Raw genomic sequence first — 16,672 nt, 5'->3', positions numbered from 1 at the left:
GAAACGTCCTTGATTGAAATGCAACGTTTTCACCTTACTTCAATAAATAATGTTTTCGTCTTCAAACCTTTCATTTTTTTTATTAAATTTCAATTAAAGTTTTATTAAAGTTACCACAGGTTTAAAACATTCTCCTTAAAATGTGTCTCCCATGTCAAGTGAATTTTAAATCCTCAGACAAATCAAATGTCTCTGATGCCTCAACATTTGGTCTTCAAATATTTTTTATTTTGAAACTTGATCCTTTATCTTCCATGTTTATGAATTAAGGGGAGTGAAGGATTCAGTGGAATGTATGTTCTTATTTTTGGGCTCTCTCGCTCTCTCTCAAAATCCAGGATCGCATATATTGGACGGACTTGGAGGATGAAGCGATATATAGTGCCAACCGACTGACGGGACACGATGTGGCGAAGGTGGCAGAGCACCTCAACAACCCCCTGGACCTGGTGGTGTTTCATGAACAGAGGCAGCCCAAGGGTAAGAAATGCTGCCACGATGATTTGACATGGATATTTTTGGTGTTAAGTTGTTTCTATGGTGGTAACTGATCAGATGAGGAGCTACAAGTGACGACCTAGCATTGCAAATTGGGCATCATGGGCTCTGATCAAGCTTGCTCATACTGGAGTTTGGTCAAAAATATTGAGTTAAAACAGCTGTGTGTAAATGTTAGCTCGGTGTTGGTCAGTTGGGTATGACAATTTCTTAATGTAAGTGCGGACCCAAACAATTATGTGTTTTGATGTAGGATTTTCCAGGTGTGCAAATGAACACTTGCGTGTGCTAGCTAGTTGAGCATCTCTGTGTGTGTGTGTGTGTGTGTGTGTGTGTGTGTGTGTGTGTTTGACAGTGTGTACAAGCAATTTGCTTATGTTTTCATGCTTTGTTTTCTGATGACTGATCCTGTTTGATGTCTGTGTTCTTTATAAACTTCACTCAGAAATGTTTTTTGACATTTGTTTCCAGTGAGATATTAATGACTTCATATAGTGACTTGACTGTTGTAATCATAACTGCTGCTGCTCTAGAAACAACATTCAGTTATATCTCAATTATAACTTCTCTTCTTAATTTGTTCGTTTTTTAAAATCCTATGTCTCTTTTTAAAAACGATCATTTAGTCATGTAGAAAAAACGAGTATTGATAAGAGTAGCTCCTAGTTGTACTAAAAACCCTTATCTCTTGCTTTTCAAATCAGTCAGAAAATATGCTCATCTGAACAAAACCCCAAATGGCAAAATCACTACTTCATGATTGGCTGCCACGATACCTCCACGTTCAATTAATATATTAATCAATTTCCTGCATTTCTGCATTTTACTACTGCATTTTATTTCTTACACTGTTTCTTAATTGTTTTTAAATCTCCTTTTCTTTTGCCTTATGTGTTTGATGCTTTTAATGGTTTTATGTGAAGCACTTCGAATTACCTTGTTGTTGAAATGTGCTATACAAATAAACTTGCCTTGCCTTGCCTCCACACACGCTGGAGCCATATTTGAACGTCATCATTTTTAGACATGCACTTCCTCAAAAGAGCCTCTCTTCCTATCCTCTCATTGGTGTGCTGTTTTTTTATTTATCTTTTTTTTCTCCATCCAGCTGTGCTTTGAAGCCTGTGTTTGATATTTTAGTTATTATTCTAGACCTAAGGGAGGAAGTACAGAGGAGGAGCAGGGGATACTGAAGCTATTGCAAATTGAAAACGACACAATTAAAAAAAAATGTTATCTCTCTCTCTCTCTCCTGTCTTCGACTTATTTTTCCTCTATGCTCTGTCCTTATATCCCTCGTCATCTTTTTCATTTTCATCTTTTATTCATCGCACTTCCTGTTCTTGGATTTCTTTCCTGTTTCACTCTTCTACTCTCCTTTCTGACCTTTTCTTCCCTCAGCATAGCATTGAAATGTTTTGTCATAATGTGTCATGGCATTTCAAAGACTTGCTTTTACCCAAAGAGCCTCATTTATTTTGAATAAGATTGACCTATTTCTGGTGCTTCCCCACATGACAAGAGCACCAATATTTTTCCATAACGTTGAGTCTCGGCTTGGGAAAATACTTGTCAATTTTTCATTTGGGTGCAGAGATTAAAAAAAGAAAGTTTAGACACTTTTGCCAAAACCTTCGCATCTCTTCACTGGGCCTGAAAAACGGTTGCAAAATATATATAGGTGCCTAAATAACGCTGTAAAATGTGGTCCCAGTATCTATTTTATGTTGTTATTTCGTATGCTACACATTAATGAATGAATGAATGAATTTTATTTATATAGCGCTTTTCACAGACAGTACTATCACAAAGTGCTTAACAGAGCACATAAGATTCATATTAAGATTAATAGGTAGTAGTAGTACAATCATATTTTGACTGATTAGACACTTACTGCTTTAATTCACTTTACAAATGACTTTGATACTTTTGAAGCTTACAGAAAATGAAGCTAGCGTTAGTTCATGCAGGACACGGAAGTCATACGCCCCCAGCTGTAACCAGCTGACAGCCAGCCGGTTGAATCGGCCACGCACCAATCACAGCCCACTCTCACTTCAAGGAGGTTTATTTAAATATGGCTCCCTCCTCACTGAGTCATTCTACATCTACGCTGTTACAGACCCCACTGCTGGCGAAGCTTCGCCTCCTCCACCCCTTTTTTTTAGTTCATCTTCTGGCAAATGGTTGAAATGTATTTAAAAAATGTACTCATTCCTGTGGGGGTTGTAGCTCGGTGCTCCCCGTCTTAGCTTGGTAGCTGCTGGCTAATCCGGGGAGCATCCAAAGAGCGGAGCCATCATCGCCAAGTTTCACTGTATTTCCATTTGTTGCAATAAATGGTTAAAATCTATGACCGAGAGTGTTGCTGCCTGAACTGGGCCTTTATCTTCAATTTTAAATAGCCTTTTCCTCTTAACTATTCTAGTCTACATTACAAAAAATGCCGTGATAGGCAGTTTTCAATGCACCGTTTTCAATAGGGATGTAAGTGTGCAAAATATGTAAAGCAAAATAATATATTTTTTAATTCATTTCATCCATTTGTCATGAAAAGTGTGCAAACTCCAATTTGCCCAAATCCTTTTTAATCCTCCTTTTTATTTCTGCTTGTGTTCCTCAAGCTCCAGATACCTGCAACATGGGCAGTCTGCCCAACGGTGGCTGCGAGTACCTCTGTCTGAAGGCCCCGCAGATCACAGACCACTCTCCCAAGTACACCTGTGCCTGTCCCGATGGCATGGAGCTGGGGCCGGACATGAGGCGCTGTGCTATCGGTAAGTCGGTCACACTCTGATCACCAATAAATCATAGGAGTTCAGCAGCACACTTCATTAAAAGGATTGTGCTGACTGAGGAATGTCACATGAAGTCTACATTGCTGCAATCACAGTGGCATGATGGAGTGCCAGGCCGTGCAGATTTTAAACTAGTTTCACTCTTAACACTGCTAAAAGGAGTCCACCACATAGTTAAGTATTAATACATATTTTTAAATACATATTTACCTTTTAAACGATTCAGTATTTTGGTGGTATTCAACCTTATTCATGGATGGCCATGGCAAATATGTCCCATGCCACTACAGGCTGAATGAAATGTGAATCGGTTATTTTTTTGGTTTTGTAGGATGAGTTAAATCTTGGCATTACATTACAGTCATTTAGCAGACGCTTTTATCCAAAGCATGTCACTCCAAATATGATTTAGGTTGTGCTCTCACCACAGCTAGACCAACCCATTTATTTATAGGTTTCAGTGCTAGCGTTTCCATACTGGTGTTCCCACGTGTGTCCCCCATCCTCAAGTGTAACATTTGAGGAGAAAAAATTGTCAGTTAAATACAAAATACATTAAAAACAAATATCAAACCTGTATTCATGCTATTGGGGAATGTGTCTATATTGGTCTTAAATCACATCAGAAAAGGCTTCTATCCAAATCCAGTAGTCACCACTATATCAGCTTTCAACAATGCAGAATATTCAAACCTGATTGTATTAATTATGATTGATTCAAAAGCCCAAGAGAATTTGATAGCTGTGCTCAATGTAACGCTACATTACTCCATTATTTGCCCGACCTTATTTCCCCCACTCAGCCGGTCCCCAGCCTGCGCACTCACCACATTTGTGAAGTTGTTGTCCTGAATAGACCTGCGCTGTTTTGCATTTCATGTTTGAACAGGTGCAGCGAAAGAGAGATGATGATGATGATGATGTATGTAGGCCACCATTCAGGGAATCCCTCTGAGGAAGGACGGGAGAGGGAACATGGATATTGAGTGTGCAGAGAGGAAGAGAGAGAGAGACTATGTTTGCACTGACAACTTTTGGACTTCCCTAATGCATTACAAGTATTTCTGCTGAGCTCTTATTAAGTTTTGATAAAATGCCCCCTTTTATTATGTTCCTCTTGCTCTCTGCTTTATGTCTCTGTCTATTTTAGGACAAATCCTTATTAGTTTTGCAGCTACCATAAAACCCTAAATGCATTTGGATTTGCCAAATCAAACCACTATCACCAATAACAATTTTGACAATGTAATTTGGTTGTCAAATGACACAAATAGAAAGGTATCAATGGTGACCTGTTTATCATAACATTCTTCCTATGCCACGTCGTTTATCATTACTGTCCAATGAGAAAACACAAATTACTTTTTAAAAAAAGGTGGTGCAAGTGATTGCTTTGCCTTGACGGGAAAGGTATTATCAGCAATAATTCACCAAAATGTTTTATTGAATTTCAACAGGATCACATGATACAATATTGTAATTGTTCTAAAATGTATATTATCCAAGTGAATGATTCTAAGCTCAACGGAAAAGATGATTGAAGTGCACGAGTTTGGTCTCTGTAATGCGTAACAGCAGAATGCCGTTGATTGCGTTGAACATCAGTTTGATTTACGTACAGTAATAACAATCTCCTGTTAATTATTTAAGCCTCATCACCCTGCTCTTTTTAAAACTCTGGGGAGTTGAGAGCATGATATAATAGTTTCATTTCCCATTGCTTGCTGTGTATTGAAGCACCCAGACACAAGACGACAACTGTTGTTGTCAATATACTTGCCAGCTGTAAGCATCTTCAAGTAATATCCCAACTACTTACGATTATTGTCCTGTTTCTCGAATGCAGTTCGACCCAGAACAACCACAACAGCTGCTCCAACCACCACCACCACCACCACAACTCCCACTACAACTGGCACAACGGTTACCATGACTCGCCCAACCACCACCACCACCACCACCGCGATCATAAGCTCCACCACCACCTCTGCTGCTACGACGCTCAGGCCCACAACCAGACGCCTGACGACACCTGCCGCTCCGAAGACCCCCAGAAGAACCTCTGCAGAGCAGCCTCGGACCCCCGCTGCCACGAGCACACAGACGACCAGTTTCAGCAGCACACGTCTGACGACCACATCCACACACACACCCCTGTTGGGCCCAGTGGCCCCCAACAGCATTCAGAGAGAGAGCAACGCCAACCTCTCCCACAGAGGTAAGGATCATGGTGAGCAGGGTTCATGCATAAGAATGTGAGTTTGTGTGAAGCGAGTGTGTGCGTACAGTGTGTGTGTGTGTGTTCTTCCGTGATTGTAATGTTCCGCTGCCACCACTACTCCATTAAAACAGCAGGGAGCTGACAACCACGACTTACATCAGTTTTCCTCCTCTCTCTGGCTTCGCTTCCCCTTCGTTTCTCTGTCTGACCATCTGTCGATCTACTGTACGTCCTCTTTCCCTCTCTGCTTTTCTCTCTCGCGCACACACACACACACACTATACTCACAAGTGTATCTCTCGGTCTGCTTGTTGTCGGTCCCCCGTGAGCAGTGTGTAACAGAGCTGTCAGAGCGAACAAACGACAGTCTCCTCCATCCTCACCTCACACCTCTCATAACTCATCCTCCCTTTCTGACAGCCTCTCTCACTCTCTTTCTCTCTGCTCCTCTCCTTCGTACTCGCTCTCTGAGGCTGGCAGCGTTCCTCGTCCTCGCACCAATTGTAGCTTTTCCGGGCCTCGGAAAAATACCACTTTACAGTTTGTAGTTCCAGACAAATAATGACAGCAGATTATAAAAGCAGAGACGATGCTTTACCACGTCACGCTAAAGTCTTCAATTGTATTTGGAAGTAAAGAGGAATCCTTGATCAATAGAGCAGCATTGATAAACCACTGTGCTGCACCGCACGTGCTACAGTGTGGTTTTCAGTTTGAATTGTTTTGGCCATTGCTACATAGACATTCACATGATATATATTCGTAACTGTCAAACTGCAGACAGAATTGTCCTCAAGTCATTTTTTCCATTATAACAATAGAAGAATAACAAAACAAAAATCTTCCTCTACTTTTTATTGAAGGAAAGAGTGTTAAAAATGTGGATGTGTGCATTCTACGAGCTGTAATGCCATTGCATCACTCTTTTCAGACTGAAATGGGAGACTAACCGTAAAACAATGTCCAAAATGTATTCAAAAATAACCTCTAGTTAATGCCTTATACTTTAGTGACACAGCCTACTGCTCAGTAGATAATTAAAGATGTAATAGAAGAAGTAGAACAAAGTTAGCAAGCTGCTCAAATTTGACAATATTGCATTTACATCAGAGACATTTCTCATTATATTGAGAAATTATCGGAAGCAAGGAGTGAGATTGAAAAAGCTAGACAGAGGGGAAGGAGAAAGGAAGTGGGTTTGAGAGTTGGAGGAAGAGTTCGAGACATGGGGCGAATGGGGAGATGAATTAGATAAAGAGCGAGGAGTAAAAACGAATGATCGTCAAATGAGAAGGTACAGTGAGAGACAATTCAGAGGCCATAGAGGAAAAATAATGAACAGAGCACTAAAGGGAACATGACAGTCCAGCACTTGAACAGGGAGGATGGGAGTTCTGGAATTATTCACTGTTGGGAGGGAGAACAGCATTTACAGGGATGGGAATAGATGGGATGGAAAAGAGGCAGGAGAGAGAAGTGATTTTCTGGGACTTAAAGAGAATGGCTGCTACAGCTAGTCTCACCACTTTGGGGGGGGGCCTGGCTTTCTCAGAGTTACTAAGAAGCATGTTTCCTCTCGTCTCTGAAGTTGTCAGCCTCCTGACCACACCACAAGTGCTCCAGATAAGAGGTGGAGCAGACACGGCGAGGAAGAACCAGGAGTTTTAAGGAAGAAAGAAAATACAAACCACAGCTGGTCCACAAAGCCCTAAATGCATCTATGCTCTTACAAGTTTGAACCTTTACTCTTGCTGCCAGGATTCATCAATCTTCCTGCCTCATTGGACAAGACTACAAAATGTCAATGTAAGCGGGAAAAATCCACTGACTGTATGTATCCCGAGCTTTATCTGACGTTCATAAAAGGCTTCAGCGGTCTGAGACAAATCAAGTGAGTGTTTTTCAGAGTTGTTGATTAGCAAATTCCCTGTTTGTGTTTATATCCCTCCACCGCAGGTCAGCATGAAGACATTGTCTGTAGAAACAAAATAATTGAATTGAATTAATGAGTAAGACTGCTGAAGCTTCGTATTAGCTTCAGAAGAACTCTGAGCATGTGGACTGTGGATTGTGTCACCCATCACTGACGTGTACATTGTAGGCATGTTAGGTGAGGATGTTTAAATGGCCAATATGAACAGGAGGAGTGATAACAGTAAGCAAAAACAGTTGTAATGCATGTGAGTGTTGTTTTACTTGGGGGAATGTTAACCTGTCCTTTCATTGTGGCCGCTTTAACTCAGACTGATCTTCCCTGTGATGGCTATCCTTTTTGTGGGCAAACATGAATTTTGAAATGAAATAAACTTGCAAGACGATCAAAATCATATACACATTTTATTAAGGTTTGACTAGCTGTGTATGCAATTCATATTTACATTATGATATGTTGACTGTATCTGTTGTCTTTATGTTAGTCACTGTAGGTTACCTACACAATATGATAGGGTAGTATTTAAAGGAGCCATACATCGGGATATAAATAGGTACATTTGCATAGAGGCAACCGGCTAATTCTTTTTGAACTCAAAATCCCTCCAGCATTAATAGTCTTAATGAAATTGAGACTTTTTTTTCTTTCTATTTTTATCAACTTTCTCACTTTCTCTCTCTATGCCTTGAATTTCCAAGACTGCTGCTTTCATAACCGCTGCTTTAATAAGATTCTATTAATCCGCCTTTCAGAGTCTTAGGACCCATTGGATGTCACTCATACTTTAAGAAAGCCCAATTCACTTCTGCTGACTCAGGACTCAGACGCTTCACTGCTCACTCAGAAGTCGAATCACCTGCTGTGCCTCCTGGTGTTCCAGTCTTTGTGTGTGTTTGTGTGTATGCACGCATTTATCTAACTGCGGTTTTTCCTCTATATGATTGTATTTATGAGCGAAAGTATCTCCTAATTGTATGTCCCATCCGTCACCTCCCATCTGTGCCTTTTCTGTCTCTTTCTAAATGAGCCAATCAGTATGCAGGGCCAGCGCTGTGATCTTCTCTGTTAATCTTCCTCGCTAGACTTCATTATAACCATCTGATCACACTATGGCTAATGGCCGGCCTGCTGCTGATGGGAGGGTTGGGAGCAGGGTTAATGTCACGCTGCTCACCGACCTGTTGGGGTGAGAGTTGAAGGGTACAAGGCATGTATACTGTGTTGCATTGTGACACAATATGACGACATGCTGTAGAAAAAGAGTGACTTGGAACACAAAGCTGCGTGTTGAAATTCACTCACAGGGTCAGTCAACTACCCACCATGTTTCAGTCCTCCACTGAAGGATGCTTCCGAAATATAAATGTGTTTTAGTTTTTAGTGCAAATTCTGATGCATTACCTCCTGGAATTGCATTTGTCTCGTCTTGTATTGAAACGCATCTCATTTGCATTTGTATGGCATCCTGGTATGATTCATCTGCATTTCATTTGCACATGCTGTTTTTAAAGACAGCCAGTCAGCAGTCAAAAAATCCGATTGATTCTCTGCCCTTATATTATGCAAATACGTTGTTTTTTTACCAGCACGATGCTTCAAAACTTGTGTTTCTCTCTCCAGCAACGCCTTTGGGAAGGGTATTGTGTAACACAACTTTTGCTTCGTTTTCTTTTTCTTTCTCTTCTCCATGTCAGCTGCGAATGATCACTACCTCATAGGTAACAACATCACTGTAGCTGTCCTGGGGATAGTCATTCCTATCGGTGAGTACTCTTGACTTTCTCGCTGTGTTGCCTTTGCGTTCTGCGCCGCCTGCTTCTCCCTCCTCGCTTCTCCGTCTCTGCTTGTCGCTCCACTCCTGCATGTTGAGTGTGAATGTGTATTTTTTTAGTTGTCTGGCTGCATGTGTGTGTGTGTGTGTGTGTGTGTGTGTGTGTGTGTGTGTGTGTGTGTGCCTGGGTTTGTTTGAGCGTTTGTGCTCTGTGATTAAAATTTGTATATTTCAGATTTAACAGCTACAATTTGTGTCTTTTGAACTTGTCATGTGTCAGTTTCAGCTGAGCACAAAATGACTGTTTAGTAATTGAGGAAATGTAGTGAGCTGTAGTGTTATCCAACATTAGCCTCCTTGCCTAGGCTAGAAAAGGCCATTATGGGCCAGTAAGCTTGTCAGCCAGCGATGGCCAATCCTTTGTAATGTGCACATTATGTCATTATTAATGAGATCTGAGCAAATGGGAAATTCAGTTCATGTTTTGTCATCACATTTGACCAGCTGTTATAGCATTACGCTCATGTTCCCACTCTGATCATACAGTATGCTCACACTGCAATCAGTCCACCTATTTGACCGACCCAGTGGACTGACGGCGTGGAAATCTTGACCTGGGAAATAACATTATTGTCGGTGAAGTGTAGAAGAAACAATATTAGGCCACCGCACTACAATTCAACTATATAAGAGAATGCAAGTTCTTACACTCAAACCAGCTTAGTAAAGCCGGGCTATTCTATTTGCTTTAATTTAAATGATAATCTAGTTTTATCGAGAAATCAGCTGAATGTGCAAATGACCTCATAGTAGCAGCATATGTCGCTAATTGAGATCTCTTTCATCCCTAATATTGAATATTTTGATAAATTATGGGAGCTCCAAAACATCGTAAAGCAATTTATTTTTTCTCTTTTCATTCCCGACGATCGAGATATCTGCTTATTAAAACTACGCCGGAGACTGTTAACCCTTTCCGCATCATCTCTCACTCTGTCCCCGTGCCATTCATTGCAGCCATAAATCCCCCCATTCTGCGTTTTTGTGGCAGCTTTGAACCGTTAATTATTGTTGAGAGGTCCACAAGGGCCGGATTTCTGCACCCCAGTTCTCCGCTCACATCCGTTAAAGCACCACGCCCACCCACAGCTCCACAAGGGGAAACGGCAACAATGATTATCGTATTTAGCCAAAGTCAGGCTGTTATGTCGCTCTCTAATTGGAGTGAAATCTTTCTAAATGAGACAGAAGCTGGTGTTTTTTTTTGGTTTTTGTTTTTTTAAACCATTGAGCATTTAGAGAAGAACAAAGGATGATCTGGGGTTTCGAGCCCAGTCACACAGGGATCTCAAGTGCCGATCCAACAAAAGAGCAATTAGATGGGGCTTCCACAGGGGATGCAGACACATCTACGGACGATGCCATACACACACACACACACACACACACACACACACACACAAAACCACACACACACAAAAACACACACACACACACTCACACACACACAAAAACACACCCACACACTTGTTTTATCGCTCCTCGTTGACACACCTCTGGCTTGGCTGTTGGTCTCTACACACATAGACTCATACATTAAGTAGACACACACACACACACACACACACACACACAGGTCCTAAAGGGCAGCTAGGCAGTCATGCTGATATGGTAATGAGAAGAGAGAGACACAGAGCTTATCTCAAAAATTCTCTCATCCTCTTCCCCTTTCCATTCGTCTTTCCTTACCCCACCCAAAAACACCAGAGTCCGGCAGTCTGCAGACTGTGTTTGATTGATTTGTTTCCCCCCAAAATATAAATCACAGCCCAACTGTAGCACGAGATGACAGTTAAGTCACCTTGCAGGGCTTTGATTTATAAACAACAAAAGAAATCATGCTGGTTCTTTCATTGCGTACGCGTGTACTTGTGTGTGATGATGCATGCAGGCGTTCGTTGTTGCTAATTGTGCACGTGTTTGTGTTTTGATCATTCTGTAAGATTGAGACTTCATGGGAATGTAATAGAATGTATGTATACAATATGAAGGCTCATTGTTTTCACCAGTTTCCCTCAAAATTATATGGCATTTCTATTTAAACAGCAGATGGATGGATATACAGGGTTTCCCACAGCCACGGTAGTTGTCCTGTCTTGTCTTGTGATCAATTAAGGTTTTAGATGAATGCCTGAACAATGGCCTCACCTATTAATCACATAGCATTTGCTGTGTGAAATGACCCCCTTTGCTCCTCGTGTTGGCGTTTTATTTCAGACCCAACTTTCTCTAATGCTCGCAGAGGTGGCTCACTTCCAATGTAAAACACTGTGGATAATCCTAAACAGATTTCCACAAGGATTTGCTGTCCTCTGCAAGATGACGCCGATCACTGCAGTTTAGCAGCAGTAAATAAAATGAACACAATTGAATTCCTCGCTAGCAGTGTGTGGAAATCCACCATTCCGCCATTTTTTCCTCTTGATTTGATTCCCCTATGAACCCGTCTCCCAGGTGTGCATTCGATTATATACAATTAAAAAAAATAAAGGCAGAGAATAATGAGCCCTCAGTGCATAAAGGAACGTGTGTGAGGTGTGTGTTTGTGTGTGTGAGTGCTTAAAGCGCTGCTCTGTGTCCCCTGGGCTGTGTTAACGCTCCCGCCGTGTGTTGTTGCTGTGTGTGTGTTAAACACATGCAGTCCCTATCCTTGCCACAGTGGTCATCGGATTACTCTGCACCGGCGGATACCTGGTTTGGCGCAACTGGCGGCGCAAGAACACCAAGAGCATGAACTTCGACAACCCGGTTTACCGCAAAACCACGGAGGACGACGACGACGAAATCCACATCGGGCGGCACAGCGAGTCCGTTGGTCACGTGTATCCAGCAGTGAGTGGCAGCCACAGTCAGCCGTTCATAGCGCTTCCTCTAGGGGGCGGTGTCACAGACAGCAACTCGCACTGGTACTCGGGGGCGCCGATGCTCTCCAGCAGCAAATGAGATGACGCGGCAGAGGAAAGGAAGGAGTTTGGAATATTTGGGGTGTGGGAGGATGAGCGGGGTTTTGTAAAAGCCTGTTTGTTGTACTTGTGGGCCTGGCGGAAAGAAGGAACAGCCTCGCACACTCCCACAATCGCACACATCATTTTTGCAGTGATCACTGAAAACACCAATCATACACACACACACACACAGGCCCTTCACGAGTACATTATGCTCACATTCATTTCACCTACATGATCATAATCATACAGCGCATTCGTTTATCACCATCGCATCTTTGTCGCCAACCAGCCGTCCCACTTACTGGCGCGTTGTGTTCGTTTGTCTGATTATTGGAGCGATTATTGGAGCGATTATTGGAGGCCACCGTTTCTCGACGAGACTCCTCACACGGACGCGTATCATCCTTGTTTTGCAGAAGCAGCTGGTGCGAAAATCGAATTTGTCAACACGGTCACTAGGCAACAGAAAATATGCGCCACAAGGTAGCATCCTTGGCAGAGAGGAATTTTGTGGATGTTTCCTTTTGTTACGTTTGCTGCTAAACATGATAACAACGGGTCATTCAGAAATTAGAGGGGCTTAAATGATTACTGCTGTCTTGATGCAGTGACGCTATGAGAAATAGAGATGCATGATGGGGGGGGGGGGGTTGATTTCTTAGAATAAAATGGTTTTAGCGTTGGGTGAGGAGAAAGAGGACTAGCTTTATAGTCACTGAAAGGACAGCAGAGCACCGGACTAGACCATTCTGCAAATTAATTGGATCTTTGAGTGGATAGTAACATCATGACGTTGCCCTGACAGTGAGTTGATCTCATTATGTTGTTACAGTGTGAAGAAGACATGGAGCTCAACAAAGGGAGCACAAATCAGAAGCAAGGACAGTCCAAACTAATGTTGTGTCTTCAGTGCAGTTGCAGAAACCACGAATATCCACGTCTCATGTGTTGCACACTGCACTGTTTTGAGAATCACTTATTTAGGGGCATGAAGCTGCATTTTTCTACACGTCTCCAGAAAACGATGCCAGAGCTGTGATTGGCACAAAAAAAATGCACTTAAGTGTCTTGATCACTTATGACATGCATTGAATATATTTGTTGGTTTAGGTATCGGAAAGCCAGCGGGGGAAGGACGGCCAGAAAGGATTATAAGGGGTTGGGAGTCTGGCGCTTTGATCGGTTGGCATGGTAACACAGATTGCTTTGTGTTGCTCCAGAGAGAAAGGAGGCAAAGAATTCTGGGAAGCATTGGCGTGATGTCAGGCTGGAGACAAATACACACACACACACACACACACACACACACACACAGGAAACAGGTGCACGACTGAGTCATATTAAGATTCAAGGTTGAATTAACAACCACCCTCAGTCTCTCTCTCTCTCTCTCTCTCTCATCTGCACACACCTATTTTATTGCCTTTTAATTATTTTTACTCGGTTTCTTCGTCTCCTGTCCTCCTTCTTTCCTCTCTTTCCTGTTTTTGCTTTTGTGGCACTGTGGCAACTCAGACAGCCAGAGAAATCGGGTTGGCATTATGTGGGCCAGACATTTGAAGCCGTAGGCGAGCGTCCTACATTCCTTGCATAGGAGCAGCCAGAGAAGAAGGGAATGAACAAGGGGGGGATTAAAAGGTGGAGAGGAGGAAGGTCAGAGAGGAGCGTGGACCGCAAGAAAGAGCAGGAGAATGGATTCTATATGAACCTGCCATTTCTTTTCTGGGTGCCGTTTAGACTTGAATCTCTCTTTTTTTTTTCTGATGTCTTTCTTTATTCCCTGTCCATCATGCTACTGTGTTTTCTTTTTGTGTGTCTCACTTCTCTCTCTCTCTCACCTTCACCAGCCTCCTGTGGTAACAGTCTTTTTATCTGCTGTTTGCAGCGCGTGGCACTCAGTCTGGAGGATGATGGCTATCCCTGAGGGGGGGGGGGATGCAGACTGCCCCCCTCCCCAATCCCATCCTGGCCCTTCCTCTCACCACAGCCTCTACACCACTACTAAAGAGGCCAGTACAACGCAGAGGAGAAAGAGAAGGATTCCTCATTTTGCCTCCCCTTTTGAGGAGCGGGGATGACTTACATCTTGTAAATCCCCCTTCCTCTCCTATTTTCTCCACTGGAGTAACATTACTACCACTACTAGCCACTGCTGCTTCCCTTAGTGCTAGTTTATTAGTAGTCTCCACTCCTCTCTTCTCTCTCTCTCTGCCTCTTGTTAGCTGTAGTGGTGTGTAAAATGCAGCTTGATGAATTTGTTTAAACTAACCTCATTTGGCTGCCTACGTGCACATTGTAAATAGAAGGCTGTCTGGCCACCGTACAGGGGGGGAAAAGTCGGCATGCATTAATTTTAATTCCTCATATTGTGACGTTTTTTATTTATTTGTATGTGTTTGCTGTTGTAAATATGTGATCGGCATCTCTCAGTGCTACTGTAGGACGGGCAGATGTGTTCAAAGGATATATACAGTAGTAGGCAAGGAGGTTATTTTTTATTCATAGTTCCCTTTACATCTTGGGTTGACACGACAGATTTTAAAAAAAAAACAGGGGAATGTCATCCTTTTACACACCTTGACATATTTTACAGTTGGCAGGCAAAGCTAAATATAGCCAAGGGGAAAGGAGACGAAGGAAAGTGATGGGGTTGTTTGTATGTTTGGAGGAGATTTCGAGGTGAAAGAGTTGGGGAGGGTGGTTTTTTTTGTGGTTTTTTTGAGGGGAATAGGAGGATTTGTGCCACCAGAGGGTAGTGCCTCGAGGTAAAAAAGCAGCAGGGCAGAAAAGGCAAAGGATTATGGGTAATCCTGTCTCCTGGTATCAGAGGTTTGAGTATAGTCGATAATGAAATTGGGATTGTTTGTTCGTTTGCGGTGGGTGTTAGGACTCACATGTGTTCCTGACTTTTTGTTTGTGATTGCTCCAATCAACAATATATATATATATAAAACTTCAGACAGCAGAGCGTGACAAAAACACCTTCCTGTGACTGTGGTGCTTTGAGGTGCTGAGCTCTATAACTTTAAACTAGGGATGTGCCAATCCGACTTTTTCTGTCTCGATACCGATCTTTGGTTTTGGGTATCGGCCGATACAAGTACTGTTGCGATACCAGTATTTGATTAATAAGCTGTATGGAAGTGACTGAGATCATTCTTTAAGTGTGAGGAAGCATCAGGCTTTAAGTAAACATTGCTCTCCCAACTTTGTCAGATAAAATGCAACAAATAAATACATGGATATACATTTACTGAATTGTTGTTTGATATTAAATGAATGAATTGTACACCAGCATCTTTGTAAACATTTTTCAAAATGAACAGAGATTAATTCAATTCAATTCAATTTATTTTGTATAGCCCAAAATACCAAATCACAAATTTTGCTTTACAATCTGTACACATACAACATCCTTTGTCCCGGGACCCTCACATCGGAACAGGAAACAGTATCGGCCCGATATCGGTATTGTTGCGTCATACGTTCAACCCCATCATGGAGCATGAAAAGTAATTATTTTCTTGTAATCATTAGAAATAAAAAAGGACATTTAATGGGATTACTGGATCTGTATACATATAAATGCAGTTGCATGTGCTATATTGGAATCCTGTAGACATGCAGTATGAGAAAGCAAGCAGCTTATTTTATCCACTGACACAAATATTGTCAGCAATAGACAACTGCAAAGTGTGAGTGTTTGCCCTCGTTTCTGAATTTTTGGCTCCGATAGTCTTTAACACTGCATTGCTTTCACGCGTACACGGCAGCTCCAGCGACATCACTTTTCTTTTGATTTGACACAACTTCGCCTCACAACTTCGCCATCATTATCAATCGCAGAGTTTCAGTGACCTCACAGCACTGCCTTTGGTGTTTCTTAGCACGATAACTTCCCCGTCTTTTAACAATGTGGCTGTGTGTTTCCTGGGTGAGATGCGGTAGAAACGGAGACCACATTTGGAAGGAATCACTTTCCGCTGTCACTGACAGTTCAGTGCAGCGTGGTTGTTAAAGGCCCTGTTTTCTATGAGCAGATGAGTAATACGCCGAGGCTGACTGAGCCGAGCACTGATTTGATTTGAAGGCTGGATAGAGAGGAAGCGTGTAAACCAGCGTAAAGAGCTGATCTTCCATTGGCTTGCCACAGACAAGCTTCCAGCTCATTGAATCAGATGGAATTCATGCCCCGTGACTATCGCAATCATTGCTCATAATGCGGTGTAGTAGTGAATTACTATAGGCCGTTATGACAAGTTAATATGATAGCTGTTACAAGTAGTTATGGCAGAATTACAACTCTCCTATTCCAGACGTCATTTAGTGTCAATAATGGGCATCTTGAAGGTGTTAAGCACACTTATACCGCATTATATAAGGTATAGAGGTATACCACTGGTCTTCCATTCTCAGAATAACACATTTGAACAATGTTGCATT

At 42.2% G+C, this 16,672-nt stretch overlaps 1 protein-coding gene across 1 annotated transcript in view; it reads left to right on the top strand.

Annotated features, from left to right (window-relative positions):
• lrp8 (low density lipoprotein receptor-related protein 8, apolipoprotein e receptor) overlaps nt 1-12,224 on the top strand; it is a gene marked incomplete at its 3' end in the record, with an annotated part of 156,971 nt that extends 144,747 nt beyond the window's left edge. The window contains exons 14-18 of the mRNA XM_079267212.1: nt 339-480; nt 3,123-3,275; nt 5,143-5,514; nt 9,145-9,213; nt 11,923-12,224. Coding sequence (XP_079123338.1) covers nt 339-480; nt 3,123-3,275; nt 5,143-5,514; nt 9,145-9,213; nt 11,923-12,224 — 1,038 coding nt within the window. The remainder of the gene's footprint in view (nt 1-338; nt 481-3,122; nt 3,276-5,142; nt 5,515-9,144; nt 9,214-11,922) is intronic.
• Nucleotides 12,225-16,672: the final 4,448 nt, after the last annotated feature.

Source organism: Melanostigma gelatinosum (genome assembly GCF_949748355.1).
Source record: "Melanostigma gelatinosum genome assembly, chromosome: 4".
Classification (NCBI taxonomy): domain Eukaryota; kingdom Metazoa; phylum Chordata; class Actinopteri; order Perciformes; family Zoarcidae; genus Melanostigma; species Melanostigma gelatinosum.
This window is presented reverse-complemented; position numbering and strand designations above follow the sequence as displayed.